General features: G+C 37.2%; 1 protein-coding gene across 11 annotated transcripts in view; it reads left to right on the top strand.

Moving 5' to 3' along the window:
- The window catches only part of NKAIN2 (sodium/potassium transporting ATPase interacting 2), a gene marked incomplete at its 3' end in the record, with an annotated part of 1,018,208 nt that overhangs the window by 311,715 nt on the left and 680,406 nt on the right, over positions 1-26,087 (top strand). The window contains exon 1 of one of the 11 annotated variants that reach the window (XM_082406276.1): positions 12,993-24,873. The exons of the other annotated variants lie outside the window; for them this stretch is intronic. Coding sequence (XP_082262402.1) covers positions 24,823-24,873 — 51 coding nt within the window. The 5' untranslated portion in view covers positions 12,993-24,822. Of the gene's footprint in view, positions 1-12,992; positions 24,874-26,087 lie in introns of those variants that run through there. 11 annotated transcript variants of the gene reach the window in all.

Below are 26,087 nucleotides of genomic sequence, written 5' to 3'. Positions count from 1 at the left end.
TTCATATTTAGACTTTCAAAAAATGTGTTTTGAACTGAATATGATTTCGGAAAACAGATGAAGTCCCTGACAAGACAACTAAATAAGAAAGCATGTTTTTGTTGCTGATAATTAATTACACTTGAGATTATAGAAACCTTCAAGATCAAGGACAACACAGAAGTTTCAATGAAGTTATGTTTAGTTTTTCTTCTAGACTATATGTGATACTTTAACTTAAACTCAAGCTGAAATAAATGTAAATTGTATTTTTTAGATATTAAGCAATAGAATTTTTCAAATTAGACAGATCTAGTAGATAAAAAATAGCCTGTCTTTTTTGCTCTTTGCTGGAGTTTAAGTTTATTCATAAGTACCCGGATTGCTCGGTTGTTAGCCGTGTACAGTTGGCAAGTGAGTCTCCTTAAACCAGAGCTGTGAGCAGTAATATTAGGTGATGCCAGCCACCTGGCTGAATTTCAGAAAAAATAGGGAGTTGATAATCCTACACCTGGAAATGCTGACCTGTAAATTGGCCATAGCCTTATGCTTTAGACACTAATTTTTAAATCACTGACATATTTTATTTGTGCAAAGTTTATACAGGACAACTGTAGACTGAAGGAAGCCTTACTGCAGAAGGAACTAACCTAGTCTGGTTGGCAAAATCAGGGAAGTCGCCTGCAGAGCTGACATTTAAGCCGAGGTCTGATATCTGCGATATTAGTTGGCACATTCTCAATCTGGCTGAGGGATGGACTATACTATCATTTTTTTCCTGGGTTTGTCACCTGGAAATGAGGAATGATCTGACTGGGGAGTCACTGGGGAGAGTGAGACCAGGGGGACTCTGGAACATGTTAACCTGCTGAAAGGAGAAGCGAATGTTTAGCAAAGTGAGGAGAACATGTACCCTGAAAAACATGAATTGGTTGTATGGTTTCCATGGTAGTTAATTATTTCCTGACTATTGATATTCATTTATTTGAATTTCACTGTTGTAATGCAAATTAAGAGTTACAAAGCATAATTTCCCACATTACTTAATATGTAGTAAGTGTAAGTTCCTTGAGGGCAGGGACTGTGCTTTATTTGAACTTCGTACACATGAGGACTGCTGCGACAGATTCAACTGTTTACAAAATTGAGTGTGTCCTCTGTGATTCCTGTTGGAGTATAATACTGAGGAATATATCACACAATATATTTCTAGTCAGTCTCAGTAATATGCATTTCATTGGTTTCAGATCACTGCCTAGGAGGAAGGGGTTTCAGGGTGGTCTTGTTAGAATTGGCAGTCCAGTTAATTCTTCAGTGAATTTAGAGAAGTTGTGTCAACAGAAAAAGAAATCTTTTCCCCCTTAATTATTATGTTTGGAATGAATACAGCCAGATTCTTTTTTTTTTTTTTTAGTTTTTATTTTATATTGGAGCATAGTGGATTAACAATGCTGTGTTAGTTTCAGGTGTACAGCAAAGTGATTCAGTTATACATATACATGTATCTATTTTTTTCAAATTCTTTTCCTATTTAGGTTATTACAGAATATTGAGCAGCATTCCCTGTGCTGTACGGTAGGTCCTTGTGGGTTATCTATTTTAAATATAGCAGTGTGTACATGTCAATCCAAAGTCCCAGTCTATCTCTCCCCCCTCACCCTTCCCCCCGGTAACCGTAAGTTCTCTCTCTGTGAGTCCATTTGTTTTGTAAATAAGTTCATTTGTATCTTATTTTTTAGATTCTGCATATAAGGGACATCATATGATATTTGTCTTTGTCTGACTCACTTCACTTAGTATGATAATCTCCAGGTCCATCCATGTTGCTGCAAATGGCATTATTTCATTCATTCTTATGGCTGAATAATATTCCATTGAATACATGTACCACATCTTCTTTATCCATTCATCTGTCGATGGACATTTAGGTTGCTTCCATGTCTTGGCTATTGTAAACTTTGAATATTTAACATTGGGGTGCATGTATCCTTTCAAGCCATGTTTTTCTCCGGATATATGCCCAGGAGTGGGATTGCTGGATCATATGGTAGCTCTATTTTTAGTTTCTTAAGGAACCTCCATAGTGTACTCACATAGTGGTTGTGCCAATCCACATTCCCACCAACAGTGCAGGAGGGTTCCTTTTCTCCACAACCTCTCCGGCATACAGCAGATTCTTACAGATGAAAGATGAAACAACTGTTAAATTGTGCTTACCCTATTTCCTTGTCCTATCATAAAAGCAAACAGAAATAAATGTAATTTTCTGTTTTTAGAGAACTAGAGGATATTCCAAATAATGTAGTACTAGTGTAATTATTAAAAAGCTAGAAGAAAAAGTATGCTATTTTGAAGAAAAAACACTCATATAACAAGCGATGTTTTATTCTTTAATGGTCGTAAACGTGAGATAATGGATTATCTAATATGTGGCATGCCCTTTAGAGACATTATCTCATTTAATTCTTACAATATGTGAAGTAGAGATATTATTGTTTTCTGCCTTTCTAATATTTGAAGACCAGAGATGTTAGGAATTTAAGTAACTTAGCCATGATCACACAGCTTCTAAATGTTAAAAATGAAATTTGATTTTAGGTTGCCTAACCCCAAAGCATAGACATTCTTTTAATCACCAAATTACACTCTGTTTAGATGGGAAGAAACCCCAAAAAAGTCCATGGATTGGTTTTGGCATGTTCCTTAGTTATAGATACCAAACTAAAGACATTGCAGCTTTTTATTTTTATAAACATTAAAAGTCAAATCCTTTCTTGCTCAGTAGACAGCTGTATGAAAGAGATGCCATTGAGAAGCTAATTAGAAGGGAATGAGGTTAAAACAGTGGTTCTAGGGTTGAGTGAGAGTAGGGCAGACTTTTGCCTCCCAGGAGACATTTGACAGTGTTTATTGACTGTCACAGCAGTGGAGGAGAGAGGGAGGGAAGGAGGGGAAAGAAAGGGAGGGGACACGCTACTGGCCTCTAGTGGGTAAAGCATTCTGTGATGCACAGGATAGGCCATAACAACAAAGAATTATTCAACTCAACATGTCAATAGTGCTGATGTTGAAAAACAGAGTTAAAGCCTTTGTATGGAACCTACACATTATTAGATTCTTTTTTGTCTTGTTTGCTTTGATTTGAATTTCTGTTTGGTGAAAAGATCAGTTACTACCAGTATAGCTGCCTTCCAGAGTACTGATCATACTCTAGAAGAGACATCTTCATTTTTAAAGACCTTCATTCTTATGATTGGATTTTAAGTTAAGTGCAAGTTAAATAAATGTTCTTTTACATGTTAAAATTGAACATGGTTTATTCCTTACTGCAGAAATTTCTTCCTCATTCACTATCTGACAAAGCCGCTTACTGTTTCGCATAAGATTTCCTGATCCTTGAGACATAAAGGGATGCTTGAGTGCTTCCTTTGAATTAGCAGATTTTTGAGTGTATGCAGACCAGTAATGAAGTTAGAAAGTTATTTAAATCTAAAAAGAACACTATTAATGAAGTTTATGTAGGAGGAAAATGGTCTGGAAGTTACTGTTCTCTAGAAAAAATTAGTTTTATCGTGTTTGAAAAGTAGTTACAGATATATAAAATTTATTTTTGCCTTCCAAATATAAGTAATTCCTCTCATTGATATATATCGAACGTAACAAACATTTATTTAGTGCCTAGTGTTTATAGGGAGCCAACAGACACATATTTAACAACATCTTCTAATGGCAAAATAGCAGCAAATAGAATAGTTTATGTGAATGTTAATATAATCTGTAAATAGAGGCAAAGCTCTTTAAGATGTGATTGTATCAATGTTGATAAAAAAGAAGAGGTTTTCTGTCATGCATTTACTTCATGTGCTGTTCCTAGAAAGTGACAATAAAAATCTCTTGCTGCTAGGTGGATGTTGATATCACAACATGACAATTTTAATTAGTTCCAGGAACCAGGAAACTCGCTTCAGGCTTTTGATAGTTCTGGTGCCCCTGGACTTCTGACCCCTTCCTTGTCTTATAGAATCTTCCCTCCCTGAGCTCACTAACACCGTCCCCCCACCAAACACACACACACACACACACACACACACACACACACACACACACACACACACACACACACACACACACACACACACACACACAATTCTCTGGCATATTGATTGCAACTTCAGCTTTCTGCCCAGTATCACAAAACTTCCCTGAGGCAAAGGAGCACAGAGAAGCGGGCTGCCTACTTGGAATTTGGGGGTTGGGGACAAAATATGGGAAGGAGATGACAAGGTTATATCGTTATATTTCAGGAATGAAATGTCCTGCCATAGGTGATGTATTTACTGGTACAATAGAATTGTTCATGTTTTATATCAGTTTTGCTTTTATAATAAGGTCTAACCTGATGCCATCGAATTATTGTGTGGTGCCCCCAAAATGCATAGTAAAACCATATGTATGTATTTCAAAAAGCAATGAGGAGACATTGCCAAGGTGTGAGAGAATTGATCTAACAGACCTTAAGGTTGCCACTTTAGGCCCCCTAAGATGGCCCCCTAGTCATTAAAGTATACAGGACTAATGCAGCCATCTAGAAATCGGAGGGAAAAAAATGATTATTACCCCAGAAAGCTGGTGAGCTCTAAAGTTCTGCCAAATGCCTAAGGAAAAGTGCTGGGAGAATCTGGCCTGAAACTTAGACCCAGCCAGGATGTGTTGGTCACCATTCCATTTTAGGCCACAAGCTGGCAGGCGGAAAGACTATCATTTAGGGATAATGGCTCCAAGAGCAAATCCTCCGGGAAATCACAAACATCCAATTAGTTAGGTCTTTGCTGACACAGTATGTCAGGAGTCATCATTTCTGTTAATTTCTTGGTATGCTTCTTGACAAAGCATTTTTTTTTGTCTACTTTACTCCATTGCAACTCAGAACCAATTGGCCTTTTAGTTTGTTGTGATAGAGCTAAAATGTGTATGAGTGTCCTGAGATGAGGGCACTTGGGATGAAATGTGAACTAAGATGTGAGTCAGTGTCCTGGGGCAGTAGCTTAGTGGGGTGGTCATGGGTGTCTGTATCAGAAAGTAAGTGACCGACTTATGGTGAGTCAAGCTGACCCGGGTGTCAAGGCTGCTGAGCTCTTGAGCACAGGTGCCAAATGTGCACAGGTAAGTGGGGTGGAAAACTGCTCACCAAGGCAGGGCAAGGACTGAAGAAAGAGGGCATGGCTGCAGAGCCTACAGCCACCAGACAGTCTTGGCACAGGTTCTGTGAGGTGCAACTTCCTGAGTCCCGATTTCAGAAGCTGTCAGTACCAAGACATTGGAGCAGGAAGGGAGAGTATTCAGAGGCTGATTCAGCACTTGGGATGCAGTCAGGTGGCAAGACTGGTACCAAGAGAACTGAGAATTTTAGTGCAGATCTAGCTTCCTGGCATGTGCCAGGCAGACTCTCCCCTGAGAGGCGTTAGTGGGTCGAATGGAGAAGGAGGTGAGCTCTCAGAACCCAAGGAATGGAGCTGTTCAGGTGCAGGAGCAGAAAGACCCAACCTGGCATTGGGGAGTGCTGCCACTTCAGTGGTACAGGCCATCTCGGTCACCTGGAGCATCAGCTTCCATGGTCCAGCTGGCCAGGAAGAAGCCTGGCTCCGAGCTTGGTGCCCATCATCGTGGATGAGAACTTAATGCCTGATTTTGGAAATCTAACTTGATTCCAGGCTCCAGCTCCCATCAGAAAAGAAGGGCCAGAAGTTTGGATGTGGAAGCTTTCAGGAGGTGTTAGCCGTTACTAGAAACTGGATATGATACAATCTGAGAGGCGAATTAATGTGAGGTGCTAAGGAAGACAGAGTCTGGAGGTTGGGAGACTCTGGGGTGAGTGGTGGCAGGATGTCCCAAGAGGGAAGATCGTGATTACAACACAGGGCACTTCCTTATGTCAGTTGGTGGGTTTAAGTTTGTCTTAGACTCCTTTGTATTGAGCCATGGTGGTGCTCGAATGAAGCATGTGACTTGGTGCACTGGACAATTCTCTGAACGCATGTCCTCTTTTGTGAATGTATTGTGCCTCTTCAAAGAGCCTTTTATAACTCTTACATATTACATCGATTGCTTCCTTTTAAAAAATCCTGTAACGCAGCTGGAAAAAAATGTTCTTGGGCATTTAAGCAATCCCTGCTTAATAGTAATTGTTTCAAATGTGTAACTCTTGCTTTTCTAGATCATTGGAAAGGAAGGCTATCCTGTTGCTCTTATTTTTCTTATGAGAGACCTAACACAGTGCTAGTCTAAACATGGGATCAAAACACCCTTGTTTTGTTGTTTTATTTGGGCGGGGGGGTGTTTGTCAACTGATTATCTGTAGAATTCTGCACATTGCCTGGAAACAATTATTAAACATGTGACACTGTGCTCAGAAAATAGTTTGGAATTTTGTGGACTAAAATTTCTAATCCTAAAATTGTAAATGTGTACTACTTGAACAATGATGATGAATATGTTATTTATCTGTAAAATAAAAACACTGGAGTGTATGTTGCCAAAGTTGCTCATGCATGGTACAGAACTAATTCAGATACCTAGACAGACTGAAATGAGAGAAAACCAGTCATTGCTTCTGATGCCACTTGGAGTAACATTGTATAATGTAATCTACACTGCAGTTTGACTACATGAGAAATATATTATGAATCAAAAGGATTTTCCTGGGGCTTCCCTGGTGGCGCAGTGGTTGGGGGTCCGCCTGCCAATGCAGGGGACACGGGTTCGAGCCCTGGTCTGGGAGGATCCCACATGCCGCGGAGCAACTAGGCCCGTGAGCCACAACTACTGAGCCTGCGCGTCTGGAGCCTGTGCTCCGCAACAAGAGAGGCCGCGATAGTGAGAGGCCGGCGCACCGCGATGAAGAGTGGCCCCCGCTTGCCGCAACTGGAGAAAGCCCTAGCACAGAAACGAAGACCCAACATAGCAATCAATCAATAAAATAAATAAATCTTAAAAAAAAAAAAAAAAAAAGGATTTTCCTAAATATTACCAACATGTGGGGTTTGTTTTGAAGAGTTTATACATGTTCATGTTCACTTTTCAAGAAAGCCGATGAGAGAGTGGGCTATGAAGCAGTCCTGTGCAGTATGAAAAGCTGTATCTGCATTGTCTTCTAGGGTCTATTAATTTAATACTTCATAGTATTTTACTAACAGTATCTTTAGTAATATAAGCTATTTAGTACTATCTGGGGAGTGTTATTATAGAGCTAAAGAACATCTGACCCTGTAATTCTTGGAATTATTTTTCTAATAATGACTTCAAATTTATTTCAATGGCAGCTATTAAATGGAATAATCTTCAAATTATAGAAATCATTACATTACATTTTAAAACAATATGCATTGACTATCAGGCATAAAAATATTTTTTCTTATTTTTAAAATGGTAAATAATGAAGTAATAAAGCAAAAGTAACCTAAGCTGCTTTCTTCTTTTTTAGTCATATCATTTTTTAAAAAAAAAACTAAACTCTGTAACTTACCTGTTCACCCTTTCACTCTCCTCTTTTTTCTTCAGATGTTGTAATATGCAGCAGTGAAGGAATGCTTTCATTCTTGCCTAAGTTTTAGATTCATTATCTTCATGGGAAAAAACTTTCAGTTAAGCTTGAACTTCGATATGGTCATTTCATATGGCCTGAGGTTTTTAGAGGCGTGCTCTCTTTTTGTTGCCAGGGATGATGATGATGATGACGTGATATTTTGGTGCTATCAAAGTTAAAATTAAATGCTCATTTGAATTTTTCTCATCAAGAATGGCACATTTTTATGTTTCTAGAAATTTTCATCTCAAGTTAAGAATGAGATTTCTTTTCCTGTGATTATATATGGATTAGGGAATTATGAGTATTTTGCATTTTATTCCTTAGGATATATATTTTTTCTAAATTTCCAAAATTCATATGTATGAATGTAGTATATATATATATATATATATATATTGCATTAATGTTAATAAAAATAAAACAGTTGTTTTAAAAATCATTTAAAATAAAGGGGAGAAAATATAATAATGGAGATTTGTGAATAAATGTAATGCTCCTACTAAGGATAAACCTGAGAAATTAATTCTGTTCTCAATTAGATTATTTCTTATCTCTGCTTAGTTTTATAATCATTGCACGGCATTAATCTGTAATAGCCAAGGGATGCCACTAGCATTTTTTCTGTTGTAACAGGGTCTCCCACTACCCCTGAGCTATGACACATGTAGCTAGTGTGTAGGGCTAAGCAACTCTCCCTCTTCAAAATCCATTTAGGCGCACTGATTAACGTGAAGACTGAGACACCTCTGGCAGAGGACAAGACGTGACTTCTGCCCACAGTTGAAGTTTGGATATGTACAAACCTATCGCATGAACTGTGGTTGTGAGGTACTGTGATAAAAGCAAGGTTGCAAAGAGGGAAACATTCCCTGTAAAGAATGAAGTCTGACTTAGTCAGCAGGGGGCAGAGCTGTGTGTAGCCATAGGTACAGTGACCCAGATGAGTATAAGTATGTAAGCAAGAAAAAAAAAAAAAAAAATCCCACACTTTCTGGGTATGAGTCCATGCAAGCGTGCTTAATCCTAACACAGTGGCAGTACGCGTTTGCCCTTCAGAAGGGCTCTTGTGGCACAGGCTTGGTGACAGCAGCGTTTGCCTGCTAATTCTGCATCTAATCAGTAGAGATCTGCACTTTAGAGGGAATACGGGTTCAAATAGAGCCATTGGGGCCAGTGAAGGGGTCCTGATTTGGCTAGAAGAGGATAATGGTAGCATCAGTGTTTTTACGTTAGCAGTGATGGAAGCTGGGCAGGGACGCAGGCCTGCTGTGATCCGTGGTTCTCTGGCATTGTGGCTGGCAGACGATGATCACCAAGACACTAGTCAAGACCGTAGTCTGCCCAAAGCGGTTGGGCAGAGAGAGGAACGTGGAAGAGACTTGTCTCTGCTCTCTGGAGAGCTACAGGGACTTCTGTGTTACAAGGTAGACTGATGCTTTATGAAGAGAGGGATTTCATGTGCTCACAGTCGAACCTCTCCAGTGTCAAACTTGGCAATCAAATATTTAACACAAGTATAAACCCAATCACAACAAGTTATTTAACTTATGCATCACAGCATTCCTCACTGCTTTCTTATTTTAGCATTTCTTAAAGCCAAGTTATCAGATTGCAATGGAGAATTCATAAGGATAGAAAACATAATTGTGCTATCCCCTTTCCAATTACACGTAAATGATAGTAATAGCAAACACTATTGAGTGCTTTATTCGGTGTCTCACTGTATGATCTCCACAACCTATGAGGAAGGTATTATTTTATCTATATTTTATAAACGAGGAAACTAAGGCAGAGGAAAGTTAAGTAACTTGCTCAAGATCCCGCAGTTAAGAAGTGAGAGAAAAGGGATTTGAATCCAGTTAGCATGTGTTTAACCACCACATTAAGCTCACTACTGGGAGAAATATGTGACACTACAACCCATGTTATATGAGTATCAAATGGCATATGCCTTTGAGCTTTAGTAACAAGTATACTGTCCTCCTTGAGTATGTTAAAGTGATTTATTTAAATCAAGATTCCATCTTAATGTCCCTGCTATCTAATGCTGGTGCAGAGTTACCTTTACACAAGTTAACATGATTGAGTAGTTGGTGGCTTCTGTTAGCAGGTGATTGATCATATGACACCCTGGAATAAGTGGAAGGGTTGGAAACCCTGTTTGGAAAAAATCTTGGTTCTTTAAGAGTTTGTTGTTTTGTTGTTGTAGTTGATGGGGAAATTTCTGTACCTCTTATTGCAATATGCTTTAATTAAAGACCAAATGAGGCCACCTACAGTTTGTATCTAAGAGATCCTGAGATAAATTCACTTAATGATATCAACACAGCAATTGATAAATGTTTTGGTTTTGTATGTTGTGCTACAGTAAAAATTGGATTTTGATAAAAACTTTAGCACTGATTTTGTTATAATAGGAAAGGCAGAATGATTTAAGCTTGGCAAATCCAAAACCAATGTTGATTATTCTAATTAGGTAAAGCTTGAGGAATTTCTCTGGTGATCAGCTCTATGACTGTCCTTTGCTCCATCTACGCCTTCCTCAACATTTTCTTAAATAACAGAGTGAGGACATTGGAGAGAGAGTGATCATATTTATAGATCCATCCATTCATTCACTTATGTATTAATTCATATTTACTGAGTACCTTCTATATGTCAGGCACTATTTTAGGCTGTGGAATATAGCAGTGAGTGAACAAAATGCAAAAATGTCACCGCCTCACCTACATAAATTTTTACATTAAAATGTGGGATGAGAGCTACAGAAAAACCCAAAATGAATAAATAAACTATATAGTATATTAGTGATAGGTACTATGAAGAAACAATGTAGGAAGTGTGGGATAGGAAGCGGTGAGGGCTTACGGTGTTACGTATCGAGGTCAAGTAAGGTCTCCTGGAGCAATTGACATGTGGTGAAGATTTCACAGTTAAGGGAATATATTCTGATATGTGAGGGAAGAGAAGAAAGAAGAGCAAGTGCAAAGGCAAGCAACATCAAGTGTGGCTAGAACTGAGTAATGGGGGATAGTCAGATGTGCGATCAGAGGAGTATACGATAGGATGGCACCAGAGTTTGCAGAACCTTGTCAGTCATTAAGGGATGTTGGCTTTACTTCTGAGTGTTAACATCAAAGGAGAATTTGAAGCACAGCTGCTACATGACTTTGCTTGTTTTATAAAGGGTAAGATTCTGATTCATAGGTAGAAAACAGTGTAGGAACAATATGTTGTAGACCCACAGAGACCTACTGCAGTAATTCAGGCAAGAGGTAATGGTAGCAGCAATTATGCTTAGTTTCTGGATATTTGTGGGTTTATCATTGAGGTAAAATTTACACACGATGTAGTGCATACATCTTAATTGCATAGTCCGGTGAGTTTTGGCAAATGGATAACTCACGCAAACAACAACCCAATAAAGTTATAGAAGATTACCATGATTGCCATGCCTGCAGAGTCCCCTCATTCCATTTTCCTGTCAATCTCCATATTGCCAAAGGCAACCACTGTTATGGTTTCTTTCCCCTTAGATTAGTTTTGCCCATTCTTTGTGTGTGTGTGTGTGCATGTGTGTAGGATAATACACTGTATACTCTTTTATATCTGGCTGCTTCTTTCAGCATCATGTTTGTGACATGTATCTATATCTTTGTGGCTACCAGTAGTTCTTTTTATTGCTGAGTGGTATTTCATTGCATGGATATACCACAATTTGTTTATTCATTCTCCTGTTGGTGGACATCATAGTGTGTTCGTAGTTTGTGTTTACTGTGAATAAAGCTTCTAGAATCCTTCTTGTATGATTATTTTTGTGGGCATGTTTTTCTTTCTCTTAGGTAAATAGTGAGAATATAATTGCTGGTACACAGGGTAGGTATATATTTAACATTTTAAGAATCTTTCAGGTTTTCAAAATGTTTTAACATTTATACTCTTCTCAGCAATATATTTCCAGTTGCTCTGTATCCTGGTAATATGTTATCAGTCTTTTGATTTTAGTAATTGTAATATACGTATAGGAGAATTTCATTGGAGTTTTAATTAGCATTTTCAGAATATATTTTTTATGGAAGAATTAATAGAATTTCTTTTTCTTTTTAAAGACAGTATATCTTTTATTTCATGTGCTTATATACATCATAATAGAATTTCTTGATTTGGATGTGGTTATGAGAGAAAGAGTGGAGCAAAAGAGGACTGTAAGAAATTTTGGCCTGATTAACGAAGTTGTGTTGTCCAGTAACTGAGGTGAGAGAGACTGAACTAAGAGAAGATAGGAAGAGGGGAAAGAATGTCAAAAATCAAGTATGAGAATGTGTTATCCTATTAGATAAGTTAAAGTGGAGATGTCAGGTAGGAAGTTCGCTATGCGATTTAAGTTCAGGGGAGATGTCTTCTGGGGAGTCGTGAGGATGCTTAAAGCCATGAGATTGGTGACATCACTAAAGGAGTAAGTGTAAGTGGAAAAGAGTTGAATTCAAAGAACTAAGATGGGGTCTCCCAAAATTAGATTCATTAAAAAAACCCAGCAAGACTTTGTGACGAACTAGCTAGAGAGGAAAGAGGAAATGTACCAGAGTGTGGTACTCCTAAACCCAAGAAAGGAGAGTTTTCAATGGAGAGGGAGTGGGAAACTGTGCCCAGTGTTGCCTCAAGGAGTGATTATTGCAGATAAGATATTAGTGGAGACAGGATTTGGTAGTCAGAGAGCGAGATGCTTGAAACTGATAGTACTGTATAGAATTATAATTCTTAGTAATGGGGAACGATCATTGAGACAAGGGCTCTATTAGAATGAAGGAGAGGATCACAGGAAGAAAGGAATTTAAGAGACAGAAAGGCCAGTGTGCTTGGAACAAATGATACAAGTTTTGGAAAAGTTGTATATATCAAGCTACAATAATAGGCTAAATCTATCAACCTGTCAATTAACAAGAAAAAAGAGGAAGTTTTGAATTTAGATCTAATATACTAACTGTACCAGGAAAGTCATGATTTAACATTAGACCGTATATACAGAACTTAATGGATTTAGTTGACTGTGTACTTAGTAAGGGTTTGCCAATCAGATTATCAATGATGTTTAACCGTAAAGTTTCTCAGAAACAGTTTGCCAAGAACATTATTAATTTTAATCTGCAGTAAATAATAGCACCAAAATAAGGAAGACTTTCCACTTTAACATATGTAAGCAACATTTAAATACCATGTTCTTTCACATATTCTATACAGAACATATCAAAGGAAGAGAGATCGGGATTATGAGAAAATTTCAAACCATGTCACATGATGACCGTGTACACAAACAGACTTTTTCATGTATTTCCCTTAAGAAAAAAAAAGAAATTAAGGAAAAACAAATGCGTGGCATTTAATATTTTTCCTTGAAAATTAGTGATGAGAAAATGTAGAGATACCACTTTTTTACAACACTAAAAATTTTATATTTCAATGATTCATAGCATTGCTTCATCAGCAATGTGATTCTTGAACATTTTTGTAAATGAACAAAGTGGAGTTAACCTTACAGAAAAGGCTTATGTTTTATGGTTCTAAGACACCATCAATTATGTTATACCATTATTTTGCATAGCAAGCTGCCATTGAAACTATGACATGACTTCACTTTTAAGACCCACCTTGATTTCAGAAGTGTTAGAATATGAAAAATGTTTAATTTATATTAATGATATGTAGCAATTAAAAGCTACTGTCCCTCAACTTCTTGTTTTTTAATAATGTTGGTATTTTAATAATGTTGGTGTTTTAGTGTTCTATGTATCTTCCAAATATCCCAAGTTGGTATAGAAATGTATTATGGAAACCACAGACTTTCCTATGGAATATCAAAATTTTTATACAAAAATTGTATTTTTATTATAATTAGAAGTTCTGTTTTCCCTAAATAATTTTTCAAGACATGTTTAGCTCTTTGAGATCAGTGACAAAATTCTTACTGGAATGATTCTAATTATCCAGTCAAAATGCTGTTCTTTACTTGTTGCATTAAGGCCATTTCTTTTGATGATTAGTAAGAAAATGGAGGTTCTATAAAAGGTATACCATGTATCCTTAATACTCCTATCTGCAGTATCTTCAAGTTTGCACTAAGAAGTCCCTCTGGCTGTGTCATAAAGTAGTTCATGTACTTCTTGTGCCTTCTGGTTTATGGCTGGCTTTTGTCAACATGTTCCATCCTTATTAGATCTTCCTTGAGGTCATATTAAACTATCATGGGAACAGCACTCTTCTGAGATGTTTGTGTAATGTTGATTAATGTGACATTGTCTTGTAACTTATGTGGTAATAGCACATTATCATTTAAAAATAGCTGAATGAAGTTTTTTTAACTTTAATTCAGGCTCTCTTCTGAAGAAATCTAAAATCTTGTCTGTAAAGATACAGTTGGATGAACACTGTTTTTGTGTGAACAGCTAGAAAAAAAGCTGGATTTGAGCCTGAAGTAACTTCAGTGGAGAATAAGGAAGTAGCACTTTAAGAAGGAGCTGTGAAGTAGATATTCCTCACCCTAAAACGTGTGGTAACTTGTAAGCTTGATGCTTTTCTTACTACTGAATGCCATCTATGTGTAACCATGGCAATTATACTTCCATGTTTAAAGATCAGACTAAAGGACAGTGATAAAGATCTGGGTATTATTTAATCTTATGAGTTACCACTTCTTATGAATGAATTAGAAAAATAACTTTTCAAAAAAAAAAAAAATACCAGGACTTAAAAACAGACTTCCATATGGCAGTATTCAGAAGTGTTCGCACAGGAGACTGTGGGTGTGACACGAAACTCTGTTTCATTTCTTAAAGTGATTAGGTATATAAAATGCTTTTTTGGTTTGAACTACATATTTACTTTTCTAATTCTTCACCTTTCCATTATGATATGTCAGTGGGAGGTGGGGCCGCATGAGTCAGTTGCTTTTCTCCAATATTGAATTACAAGTGAATTCAGTTTTGCTTCAGGTAGAAAAACCTTTCATAGAAGTATTCTCCAGGTAGGTATAGTGGAAAAATCTAATATCAATTTGTTTGCATACCATAGTAAGACTTACAGAATGAAGTTCAGCAGTACTGATTACTTATATCTCAGCAAAGTTGAAGACGTTTCTCCCAGGTGGTCTCTCTGAGGCATTTGATAGCGTTTTTCTCAATGCTTTGGATTGCCCAGGAAGCAAGCAGCAGGGCAGAATGGTCAGTGCCAGCCTCATATTTTATTTGGCAATAAGACGAAGAGTTGACCTGAACATCTGCCCATGTCCTATTCCATTTGGGTTTTAGTAACATCAGTATTATTCCGTATTGGTATCATCCCCCCCACCACCCCCGCTTCCACTTTCTGTGGCATTGCCATATAAAGCTGCCATTACAGCATGGATTCTGCCCTAAATCTCATTGGATATCTGTATAAAAATCCTTGAAACAATGAGGATGAGAGGGCTATACCTTAGGAGATGTTCTAACTAACCAAGGGGATGTGGTTCTCTTTCTCCTCAAGACAGAGCTGCAGAATTTTTCATCTGAGGTCTTTGTGAAGTCAGAGTATTTTTTTTTCTTCTTTTCTAAAAAGTTAAACTGAACCCTGGGATAGAGCATGATGGCAATCATAAGAATACATTCCCATGACAGGGGCAAAAGGTGCCAGTGTCTTGTGTTTCAAATCTGTTTCTACATAACTGGTACTCTCATTTATTTATGCCCAATATTAATTTTAAAAAGATAAGGTACGGGTAAAATAATGATACATCCCAGTGACATAAAGTGAATGGAAATTAGGAGAAAAGTACACAACACTAGAGAGCTAAGATGAAGCCGAGGGTAGATTTAGAAAGTTGAAAGGTGTACTCAGCAATGTAAGTTAGAAGACTGCAATTTTAGCTTATAAATTTCTATCTTCTAAAGGAAAGAGAAAACAAATTATTTGCAAGATTTCAAGTGGTCATGCTATTAATGCTAACTAATTTCTCAAGAGGAAAAAAAAAGACCTTTTCTTTTATTCCAACTATAGATACATTGTTCTCACAGGGAGTGCTGTGATGAGGTTAACATCCTCAACAAAACCCTTCCAGTGACTATAGTAAAAAATGATTGTAGGCATTTTTCTTATCTACATTTAATGTGAGCCTGTGAGTGATTGTAACATGGAACCTAGTAAAATGCAATTGTATGAGGGTCTGTAAAAAGTGATCTCTACGGACAAAGGGTTATGATAGTCTGATTTTGTTCCCAGTACAAAAAATTAGAAATCTAGAGCAGAAGTTGGCAGATTTGTCCCTACAGGCCAGAGTAAATATTTTTGGTCTTGTGTGTCATATGGTCTCTGTCACAACTGTTCAGCTCTGCTGTGGTAGCATGAAAGTAGCCACAGATAATGTGCAAATGAATGGGTGTAACTGTGTATCAATAAAACGTGATTTACAAAATCAGGCAGTGAGCCAGATTTGGTTCTTGAATCAGTTTGCCAACTCCTGATCTGAAGAAATAAGGATTTTATTCACTTTGAAGTTTTCTTTGTATCTGTAATTCCTCAGAACAAAATTTTAATAAGCATTAGAAATCAAGGATTAGAAACTCAAATATATTTTTCAATTGGAGGACCTGAGACAAAAATTCTATTACCATGTAAGGGTAATATATGATACAGTCCCTCAACCTGAAGTCTGGTTTGACATCTTCATATGAAAAGTAAATCATTTAACCAGAACTTCCTCACCTCTGAATAAGTGAGGTTGAGTGAGTTGGAAGTAATCAGCATCAACATTTTTCGTCCCGAATTCCACATCCTACTGAAAAACAAATGAATGCTCGTAAATAATGTGCACCCAGGAATGGCCAGGTGTGGATCTTGGCTGTTCCACCTGCCAGATCTGTGAACCTGAGCAAGTCACCTCACCTGTCTGTAACTTGATCTTCTTATCAGAGAACTGGGAATAATTCCTTCACAGGGTTGCTATGAGGCAAACTAACCATTAGCTGAATGATTCAGATGCATTAGTAGATGATCGTTTGGGCCCCTGAAGTCTATGCCAGAAGCCTCAAATTGTTGGCCAGGGGGACTGTATAAAACATAGAACTATTTAATTGACCATGCAAAACTTGGGCTATATAAGCATCTGAGATGCAAATATGAGAAAATATGACATTACAGGAAAATATGGATTTTAGGGAAAAGAGAAAGAAGAAATCAAAGATCTGACCATGTTAGGCCTGCAGTGTTGAATTGAAGTGATCAGCCGTCCACGTTAGCAGGACATGTGGCTCCCACCTGCCTAGCCTGTCTCGCTGATGCTCAGCCTGGTCTCTGGTGACATTCATAATCTGGTTTGTCCTGCTGCTTTTCTTTTGTAGTACCCAGAAGAAATAGAAGCCCTTCTTGGTACTATGTCTGCAATTTTTTCTTTTTTATACTTGGTCCACTTCACTTTTCACATTAGTTGCATGGTTCTTGTCAGGACCCCAGAGAGTAGTGGCTTAGACAGTATGTAAATCAAGAAGTTGATAGGCGAGCTTGCGTACTGGGAAGGTTGATGCAGGGTGCAGAAGAAAGGTGGTTCATGCTTTTTTGACTTCACTGGAGTCAAGCCTCAACTGTGACTGTGGCTCCTTCTGCTCCCACCAGCTCTCCTTCAGCTTCTCCTGGCTCAGGAGAAAGAGGGTATATGTTATCGTGCTCAGTTGTTGAGAGAGAAAGAAAGCAACAATAATGGCAGACTGATGCTGCAGCCATGTAGCAGACAGCAACTTGGTGCTCTGGCCGGGTGTCTGAGCCTCTGAGGTGGGAGAGCTGAGTTCAGGACATTGGACCACCAGAGACCTCCTGGTCCCACGTAATATCAATCGGTGAGAGCTGTCCCAGAGATCTCTGTCTCAACAGTGAGACCCAGCTCCACTCAACGACAAGCAAGCTCCAGTGCTGGACACCCATGCCAAACAACTAGCAAGACAGGAACACAAACCCACCCATTAGCAGAGAGGCTGCCTGAAATCATACTAAGTCCACAGACACCCCAAAACACATCACCAGATGTGCTCCTGCCCAACAGAAAGACAAGATCTAGCCACATCCACCAGAACACAGGCACCAGTCCCCTCCACCAGGAAGCCTACACAACCCACTGAAGCAACCTTACCCACTGGGGGCAGACCAAAAACAGCAGGAGCTACAAACCTGCAGCCTGCAAAAACAAGACCCCAAACACAGTAAGTTAAGCAAAATGAGAAGACAAAGAAATACACAGCAGATGAAGGAGCAAGGTAAAAACCCACCAGGCCAAACAAATGAAGAGGAAATAAGCAGTTTACCTGAAAAAGAATTCAGAATAATAATAGTAAAGATGATCCAAAATCTTGGAAATAGAATGGAGAAAATACAAGAAACGTTTAACAAGGACCTAGAAGAACTAAAGCGCAAACAAAAAATGATGAACAACACAATAAATGAAATTAAAAATTCTCTAGAAGGAATCAATAGCAGAATAACTGAGGCAGATGAACAGATAAGTGACATGGAAGATAAAATAATGGAAATAACTACCCCAGAGCAGAATAAAGAAAAAAGAATGAAAAGAATTGAGGACAGTCTCAGAGATCTCTGGGATGACATTAAATGCACCAACATTCGAATTACAGGGGTCCCAGAAGAAGAAGAGAAAAAGAAAGGGACTGAAAAAATATTTGAAGAGATTATAGTTGAAAACGTCCCTAAAATGGGAAAGGAAATAGTCACTCAAGTCCAGGAAGCGCAGAGAGTCCCATAGAGGATAAATCCAAGGAGAAACATTCTAAGACACATATTAATCAAACTATCAAAAAATTTAAATACAAAGAAAAAATATTAAAAGCAGCAAGGGAAGAGCAAAAAATAACATACAAGGGAATCCCCATAAGGTTAACAGCTGATCTTTCAGCAAAAACTCAGCAAGCCAGAAGGGAGTGGCAAGACATATTTAAAAAGATGAAAGGAAAAAATCTACAACCAAGATTACTCTACCCAGCAAGGATCTCATTCAGATTCGATGAGGAAATTAAAACCTTTACAGACAAGCAAAAGCTAAGAGAATTCAGCACCATGAAACTAGCTTTACAACAGATGCTAAAGGAACTTCTCTAGGCAGGAAACACAAGACAAGGAAAAGACCTACAATAACAAACCCAAAACAGTTAAGAAAATGGTAATAGGAACATATATATCGATAATTACCTTAAATGTAAATGGATTAAATGCTCCAACCAAAAGACATAGACTGGCAGAATGGATACAAAAACAAAACCCGTATATATGCTGTCTACAAGAGACCCACTTCAGACCTAGAGACACATACAGACTGAAAGTGAGGGGATGGAAAAAGATATTCCATGCAAATGGAAATCAAAAGAAAGCTGGAGTAGCAATTCTCCTATCAGACAAAATAGACTTTAAAATAAAGACCATTAAATGAGACAAAGAAGAACACTACATAATGATCAAGGGATCAATCCAAGAAGAAGATATAACAGTTGTAAATATTTATGCACCCAACATAGGAAGGCAAATGCTAACAGCCATAAAAGGGGAAATTGATGGTAACACAATCATAATAGGAGACTTTAAAACCCCACCTTAACCAATGGACAGATCAACCAAAATGAAAATAAATAAGGAAACACAAGCTTTAAATGATATATTAAACAAGATGGACTTAATTGATATTTATAGGACATTCCATCCAAAAACAACAGAATACACTTTCTTCTCAAGTGCTCATGGAACATTCTCCAGGACAGATCATACCTTGGGTCACAAATCATAGCCTTGGTGAATTTAAGAAAATTGAAATCATATCAAGTATATTTTCTGACCACAACGCTATGAGACTAGATATCAATTACAGGAAAAAAATTTTTTTTAAATACAAGCACATGGAGGGTAAACAATATGCTACTAAATAACCAAGAGTTCACTGAAGAAATCAAAGAGGAAATCAAAAAATACCTAGAAACAAATAACAATGAAAACACAATTGCCCAAAACCTATGGGATGCAGCAAAAGCAGTTCTAAGAGGGAAGTTTATAACAATATAATCCTACCTCAAGAAACATGAAAAATCTCAAATAAACAACATAACCTGACACCTAAAGCAAGTAGAGAAAGAAGAACAAAAAAACCCCAAAGTTAGCAGAAGGAGAGAAATCATAAAGATCAGATCAGAAATAAATGAAAAAGAAATGAAGGAAATGATAGCAAAGATCAATAAAACTAAGAGTTGGTTCTTTGAGAAGATAAACAAAATTGATAAACCATTAGCCAGACTCGTCAAGAAAAAAAGGGAGAAGACTCAAATCCATAGAATTAGAAATGAAAAAGGAGAAGTAACAACTGACACTGCAGAAACACAAAGGATCATGAGAGAGTACAACAAGCAACTCTATGCCAGTAAAATAGACAACCTGGAAGAAATGGAAAAATTCTTAGAAAAGCACAACCTTCTGAGACTGAACCAGGAAGAAGTAGAAAATATAAACAGACCAATCACAAGCACTGAAATTGAGACTGTGATTAAAAAACTTCCAACAAACAAAAGCCCACCACCAGATGGCTTCACAGGCGAATTCTATCAAACATTTAGAAAAGAGCTAACACCTATCCTTTTCAAACTCTTCCAAAATATAGCAGAGAGAGGAACACTCCCAAACTCATTCTACAAGGCCACCATCACCCTGATACCAAAACCAGACAAAGATGTCACAAAGAAAGAAAACTACAGGCCAATATCACTGATGAACATAGATGGAAAAATCCTCAACTAAATACTAGCAATCAGAATCCAGCAGCACATTAAATGGGTCATACACCATGATGAAGTGAGGTTTATCCCAGGAATGCAAGGATTCTTCTGTATATGCAAATCAATCAGTGTGATACACCATATTAACATATTGAAGGATAAAAACCATATGATCATGTCAGTAGATGCAGAAAAAGCTTTTGACAAAATTGAACACCCATTTATGATAAATACCCTCCAGAATGTAGACATAGAGGGAACTTACCTCAACATAATAAAGGCCGTATGTGACAAACCCACAGCCAACATCATTCTCAGTGGTGAAAAACTGAAACCATTTCCACTAAGATCAGGAACAAGACAAGGTTGCCCACTCTCACCACTATTATTCAACATAGTTTTGGAAGTGTTAGCCACAGCAAACAGAGAAGACAAAGAAATAAAAGGAATCCAAATCAGAAAAGAAGAAGTAAAACTGTCACTGTTTGCAGATGCAATGATACTATACATAGAGAATCCTAAAGATTCTACCAGAAAACTAGTAGAGCTAATCAATGAATTTGGTAGAGTAGCAGGATACAAAATTAATGCACATAAATCTCTGGCATTCCTATACACTAGTGATGAAAAATCTGAAAGAGAAATTAAGGAAACACTCCCATTTACCATTGCAACAAGAAGAATAAAATACCTAGGAATAAACCTACCTAAGCAGACAAAAGACCTGTATGCAGAAAACTATAAGACACTGATGAAAGAAATTAAAGATGATACAGAGGGAGAGATATACCATGTTCTTGGATTGGAAGAATATATATTGTGAAAGTGACTAAACTATCCAAAGCAATCTACAGATTCAATGCAATCCCCATCAAACTACCAATGGCATTTTTCACAGAACTAGAACAAAAAATTTCACAATTTGTACAGAAACACAAAAGACCCCGAATAGCCAAAGCGATCTTGAGAAAGAAAAACGGAGCTGGAGGAATCAGGCTCCCAGACTTCAGACTATACTACAAAGCTACAGTAATCAAGACTGTATGGTACTGGCAAAAAACAGAAATATAGATCAATGGAACAGGATAGAAAGTCCAGAGATAAACCCAAGCACATGTGGTCACCTTATTTTTGATAAAGGAGGCAAGAATATACAATGGAGAAAAGACAGCCTCTTCGATAAGTGGTGCTGGAAAAACTGGACAGCTACATGTAAGAGAATGAAATTAGAACACTCCCTAACACCATACACAAAAATAAACTCAAAATTGGATTAAAGACCTAAATGTAAGGCCAGACACTCTAAAACTCTTAGAGGAAAACATAGGCAGAACACTCTGTGACATAAATCACAGCAACATCCTTTTTGACCCACCTCCTAGAGAAAGGGAAATAAAACCAAACATAAACAAATGGGACCTAATGAAACTTAAAAGCTTTTTGCACAGCAAAGGAAACCATAAACAAGACGAAAAGACAACCCTCAGAATGGGAGAAAATATTTGCAAATGAAGCAACTGACAAAGGATTAATCTCCAAAATATACAAGCAGCTCATGCAGCTCAATATCAAAAAAACAAACAACCCAATCCAAAAGTGGACACAAGACCTAAATAGACGTTTCTCCAAAGAAGATATACAGATTTCCAACAAACACATGAAAGGATGCTCAGCATCAGTAATCATTAGAGAAATGCAAATCAAAACTCCAATGAGGTATCACCTCACATCCGTCAGAATGGCCACCATCAAAAATCTACAAACAATAAATGCTGGAGAGGGTGTGGAGAAAAGGGAACCCTCTTGCACTGTTGGTGGGAATGTAAATTGATACAGCCACTATGGAGAACACTATGGAGGTTCCTTACAGAACTAAAAATAGAACTGCCATACGACCCAGCAATCCCACTACTGGGTATATACCCTGAGAAAACCATCATTCAAAAAGAGTCATGTACCACAATGTTCATTGCAGCTCTATTTACAATAGCCAGGACATGGAAACAAGCTAAGTGTCGATCGACAGATGAATGGATAAAGAAGATGTGGCAAATGTATACAATGGAATATTACTCAGCCATAAAAAGAAATGAAACTGAGTTATTTGTAGTGAGGTGGATGGACCTAGAGTCTGTCATACAGAGTGAAGTAAGTCAGAAAGAGAAAAACAAATACCGTATGCTAAGACATATATACGGAATCTAAAAAAAAAAAAAAAGTTTCTGAAGAACCTAGGGTCAGGACAGGAATAAAGACGCAGATGCAGAGAATGGGCTTGAGGATACGGGGAGGGGGAAAGGTAAGCGAAGTGAGAGAGTGGCATTGACATACACACTACCAAATGTAAAATAGATAGCTAGTGTGAAGCAGCTGCATAGCACAGGGACATCAGCTCCATGCTTTGTGACCACCTAGAGCGGTGGGATAGGGAGGGTGGGAGGGAGATGCAAGAGGAAGGGGATATGGGGACATATGTATACATATAGGTGATTCTCTTGTTACACAGTAGCAACTAACACAACAGTGTAAAGCAATTATACTCCAGTAAAGACGTTAAAATTAAAAAGTTAAAGGCATTCTGTGATAAAAGAATTTCTGGTTAAATAAGCTTAGGGATGCTGAGAGAAGCAACGAAACCAGGTGTCTTTCCTTTGGGCCTCTCATTATCTTTTAATATATTAATACTACCAGGCTCCGAGATAGGAATGCAGGCTACAGCTTTCTTGAATTGATTTTAACAAAGAAAACAATTTAAACAATCATCCTTTAATGCTTCTTGCATTTGTGGCTACTTAGCCCTTGACCAAGTCTCTCTTTGAACGTGACGTGGGAAACACTGCCTTTACCATTCCAAAAATCCCCTTAGAATTTGTAATTTTAAGACAAACATTCTAGATGTATCCATTGCAAATAGTATCTACTGACAGTATTTCAGGGGATATTATCCACTGATTACCTGATGATTGAGCCTACTTTATAACATTGCTGTATAATAATAGTATCGATAGTATAATAGTCATATAGCAGAGATTGAGTGAATACTTATAGGCAGTGGTTAAGTACTTTGCTGGATTATCTCATGTAATCCTCACAAAAATATTGTGAAGTGGTTTATCTTATCCCTGTCCTACAGAGGAAGAAAACGAGGCACAGAGAGGCTAAATAACTTGTTGAAGGTCACACAGCTACTAAGTAAGGCAACCAAGATCTTTAGCCCTCACTCTTAGCTGCTGGACTCCACTGTACTGGCTAGATGCAATGACAGTTGGAAATTATCTGCTGCAAATTATATCTAAATTAGTGTGATCTTAGACCATGTTTCTTTCGCTCAGTAATTATGTATGAAGATAAACTGCTTATTGAGAATAACACTAGCTTTTAAGCATAAAACTTCAATAAAAATAGAAAAGTATATGTTACCTTTCATTTCTTTTTTTCCAGGACATATATCTGGCTAATTCAGTAGGTTCACAGAATTGTGGTGAAACTTAAAAAGAAGAGGTCATGAAACATAGCTGCTTAACAGCTTTAAAATATTATGTGATCTGATGAGGTTGTTTCTAAAGACCCATGGACCTCTTAAGGCACACATTTCTTATATCAGTTCCTGTAGGTCCTGATTAGCCCCAAACTGCTCCCAATTTGAAGCAATAAAGGCCAAGAGAGATCAACAAAAGCTATACATAATTTGATATTCCTCTGTGAGGTGATAGAAATTTAACAGTGCTTAATAAAGAAATACATATGCCTAAATTCCCTTGTCCTCATGTCATCACCATCCACCTTTCCCTGGAGTCTTGTGTATGGTTTTGCCCCAAGAGGTACAAACTTCCACTTTATTAAAGGCAAAAATATGACAGTGTATTGGGAAGATGTTCAGTGAGGTCCAACAATAGTCAGTAAGTTAGAAGAAAACATTTTTTTATTCAGTAGATTGGTGGAGAACAAATACATAAAATAATTAATAAAATATTAGTTCTAAGTGTATAGATATATACACAAACATAAAAATATACATATATACATACTGCATTTCATGAATATCAAGATGCTATTAATTGTAATATACAACATTGTCATCAAAGCTTTTAACAGAAAATATAAAAATTGTATCAAACACACAACAATATTTTTTGTAAGGTACATTCAGATTTCAGGCATCATAAGAATTCACGTGTACCTTGTGATGGAGTCTGGCTGAGATGGAATTGATGGATTGTTGACTGATCAGATATGGGGGTTGGTAGAATGAGAAAAGGAGAAGTTGAGGTTGTTCTGGTTGGCTGGCTAAGGGCAGGGCTGGTGGATCTGGGAAACAAATTGAAATTGTAGCACACTAAAGTTTATTTAAGAAGTTCTTAATACGTGTCAAATTGAAAGCCTTGTTGAATTAGTTGGGGTTACCTTTAAATGGGTCACCCTCTAATCATGCCTTATTTGTCCCTCTGGTGTATTTACAGGTACTGAGGATAGATGGGCATCATTAGGTATCTCTTATTATATTGTACCACAGATATCTTAACTGTGAGTTTTTCAGAGTAATGTGTCCATTCATGTCTACAGTGTGGTAACTATTTGAAGATTTCATGACCATGCCTCAGTGTTCATGTTTCACTGATATTATTCCATTAAATCAAAACATGATTTTCTTCCACAAAAAAAAGTTTTTTTTTTCTTAAATAACATGTATTTTTCTAGTTCTGAGAAAAGTTCATAATTGAAGACATTTTCCAACATTTGGAAAATGTTGGTTAAAAAAAAAAAAAAGATGACTTAAAATCATCTATAATTGCACATCTACCTGCCTATAAATACTTAATTTGAAATGTTTCTAGACTGTTTTTGTTTATAGAATTTTTTCATATAAAATTGAGATCAATTATAGTTTTAATTTTTCCCCATTTAAAATGGACACTGTGAACATGTCATTATTTTAAAAACAGATGTTTAGTCTGGGTAGATAAGAAAGCACATATTCAATAGTTTGAGTGAATGAAGTAACTGTTTATTTCATACAACTGAGAGTCATGTTTATCCATGTTATTCGACTGACTTCAGAGAGAGGAGTTTTATAACATTTAGTTCTAACGCAAATCTACTGCTATATAAAAACTCAACAAGAGGAAAGGAAACCTAATTATTATATCTCTAACCGTCTGTATTTTGTAAGGTTACATAATACAGTGAGTTCAGGTGGCTCCAGATATTTATAAATTTGAACAAATTATACAAGTTGCAGTTGGCAATAACACTCCAAAATGCAGTATTTCTGAAAAACTAGTGACTCCTTATAATTTCAAATAATTTTCAGAAATCTCCTTAAACTTAACATTTGCTAGACAGTCTCTGGACCTTAAAGATCAATAAGAATATTCCAAATTCATAAAACTCTTCAAGTCGTAAGTCTGCCCTGATTAAAGAAGTTTCTATAGCATCATAATTCATTATTCTCTTCCCAAAGTGTCTGATATCCACAGTGATGTTAAAAAATAGAACTGCATAGAACTTTTAGAAATGAATTTAATTAAAGTGATTTATAGTACTTACCATTGGGCCCGTGATTTTAAGCTCCATTTTGATAAATATCAGTTACCATAATTCAAAATAAGCTTCTTTTCAGCTTGGCCATTTAGAGTTATACCTAATATAAATGTAAACTGTTGTCCACTGGCTTGCTAGGGTGCCTTGAAATCTACTGCCTTCAACCATCAGATAAATGTGTTAAAGGCCACTATAAA

The sequence above is a fragment of the Balaenoptera borealis genome (assembly GCF_965194805.1).
Source record: "Balaenoptera borealis genome assembly, chromosome: 9".
NCBI classification, from domain to species: Eukaryota; Metazoa; Chordata; class Mammalia; order Artiodactyla; family Balaenopteridae; genus Balaenoptera; species Balaenoptera borealis.
The sequence above is the reverse complement of the archived record's forward strand: the minus strand, read 5'-3'. Positions and strand labels throughout refer to the sequence as shown.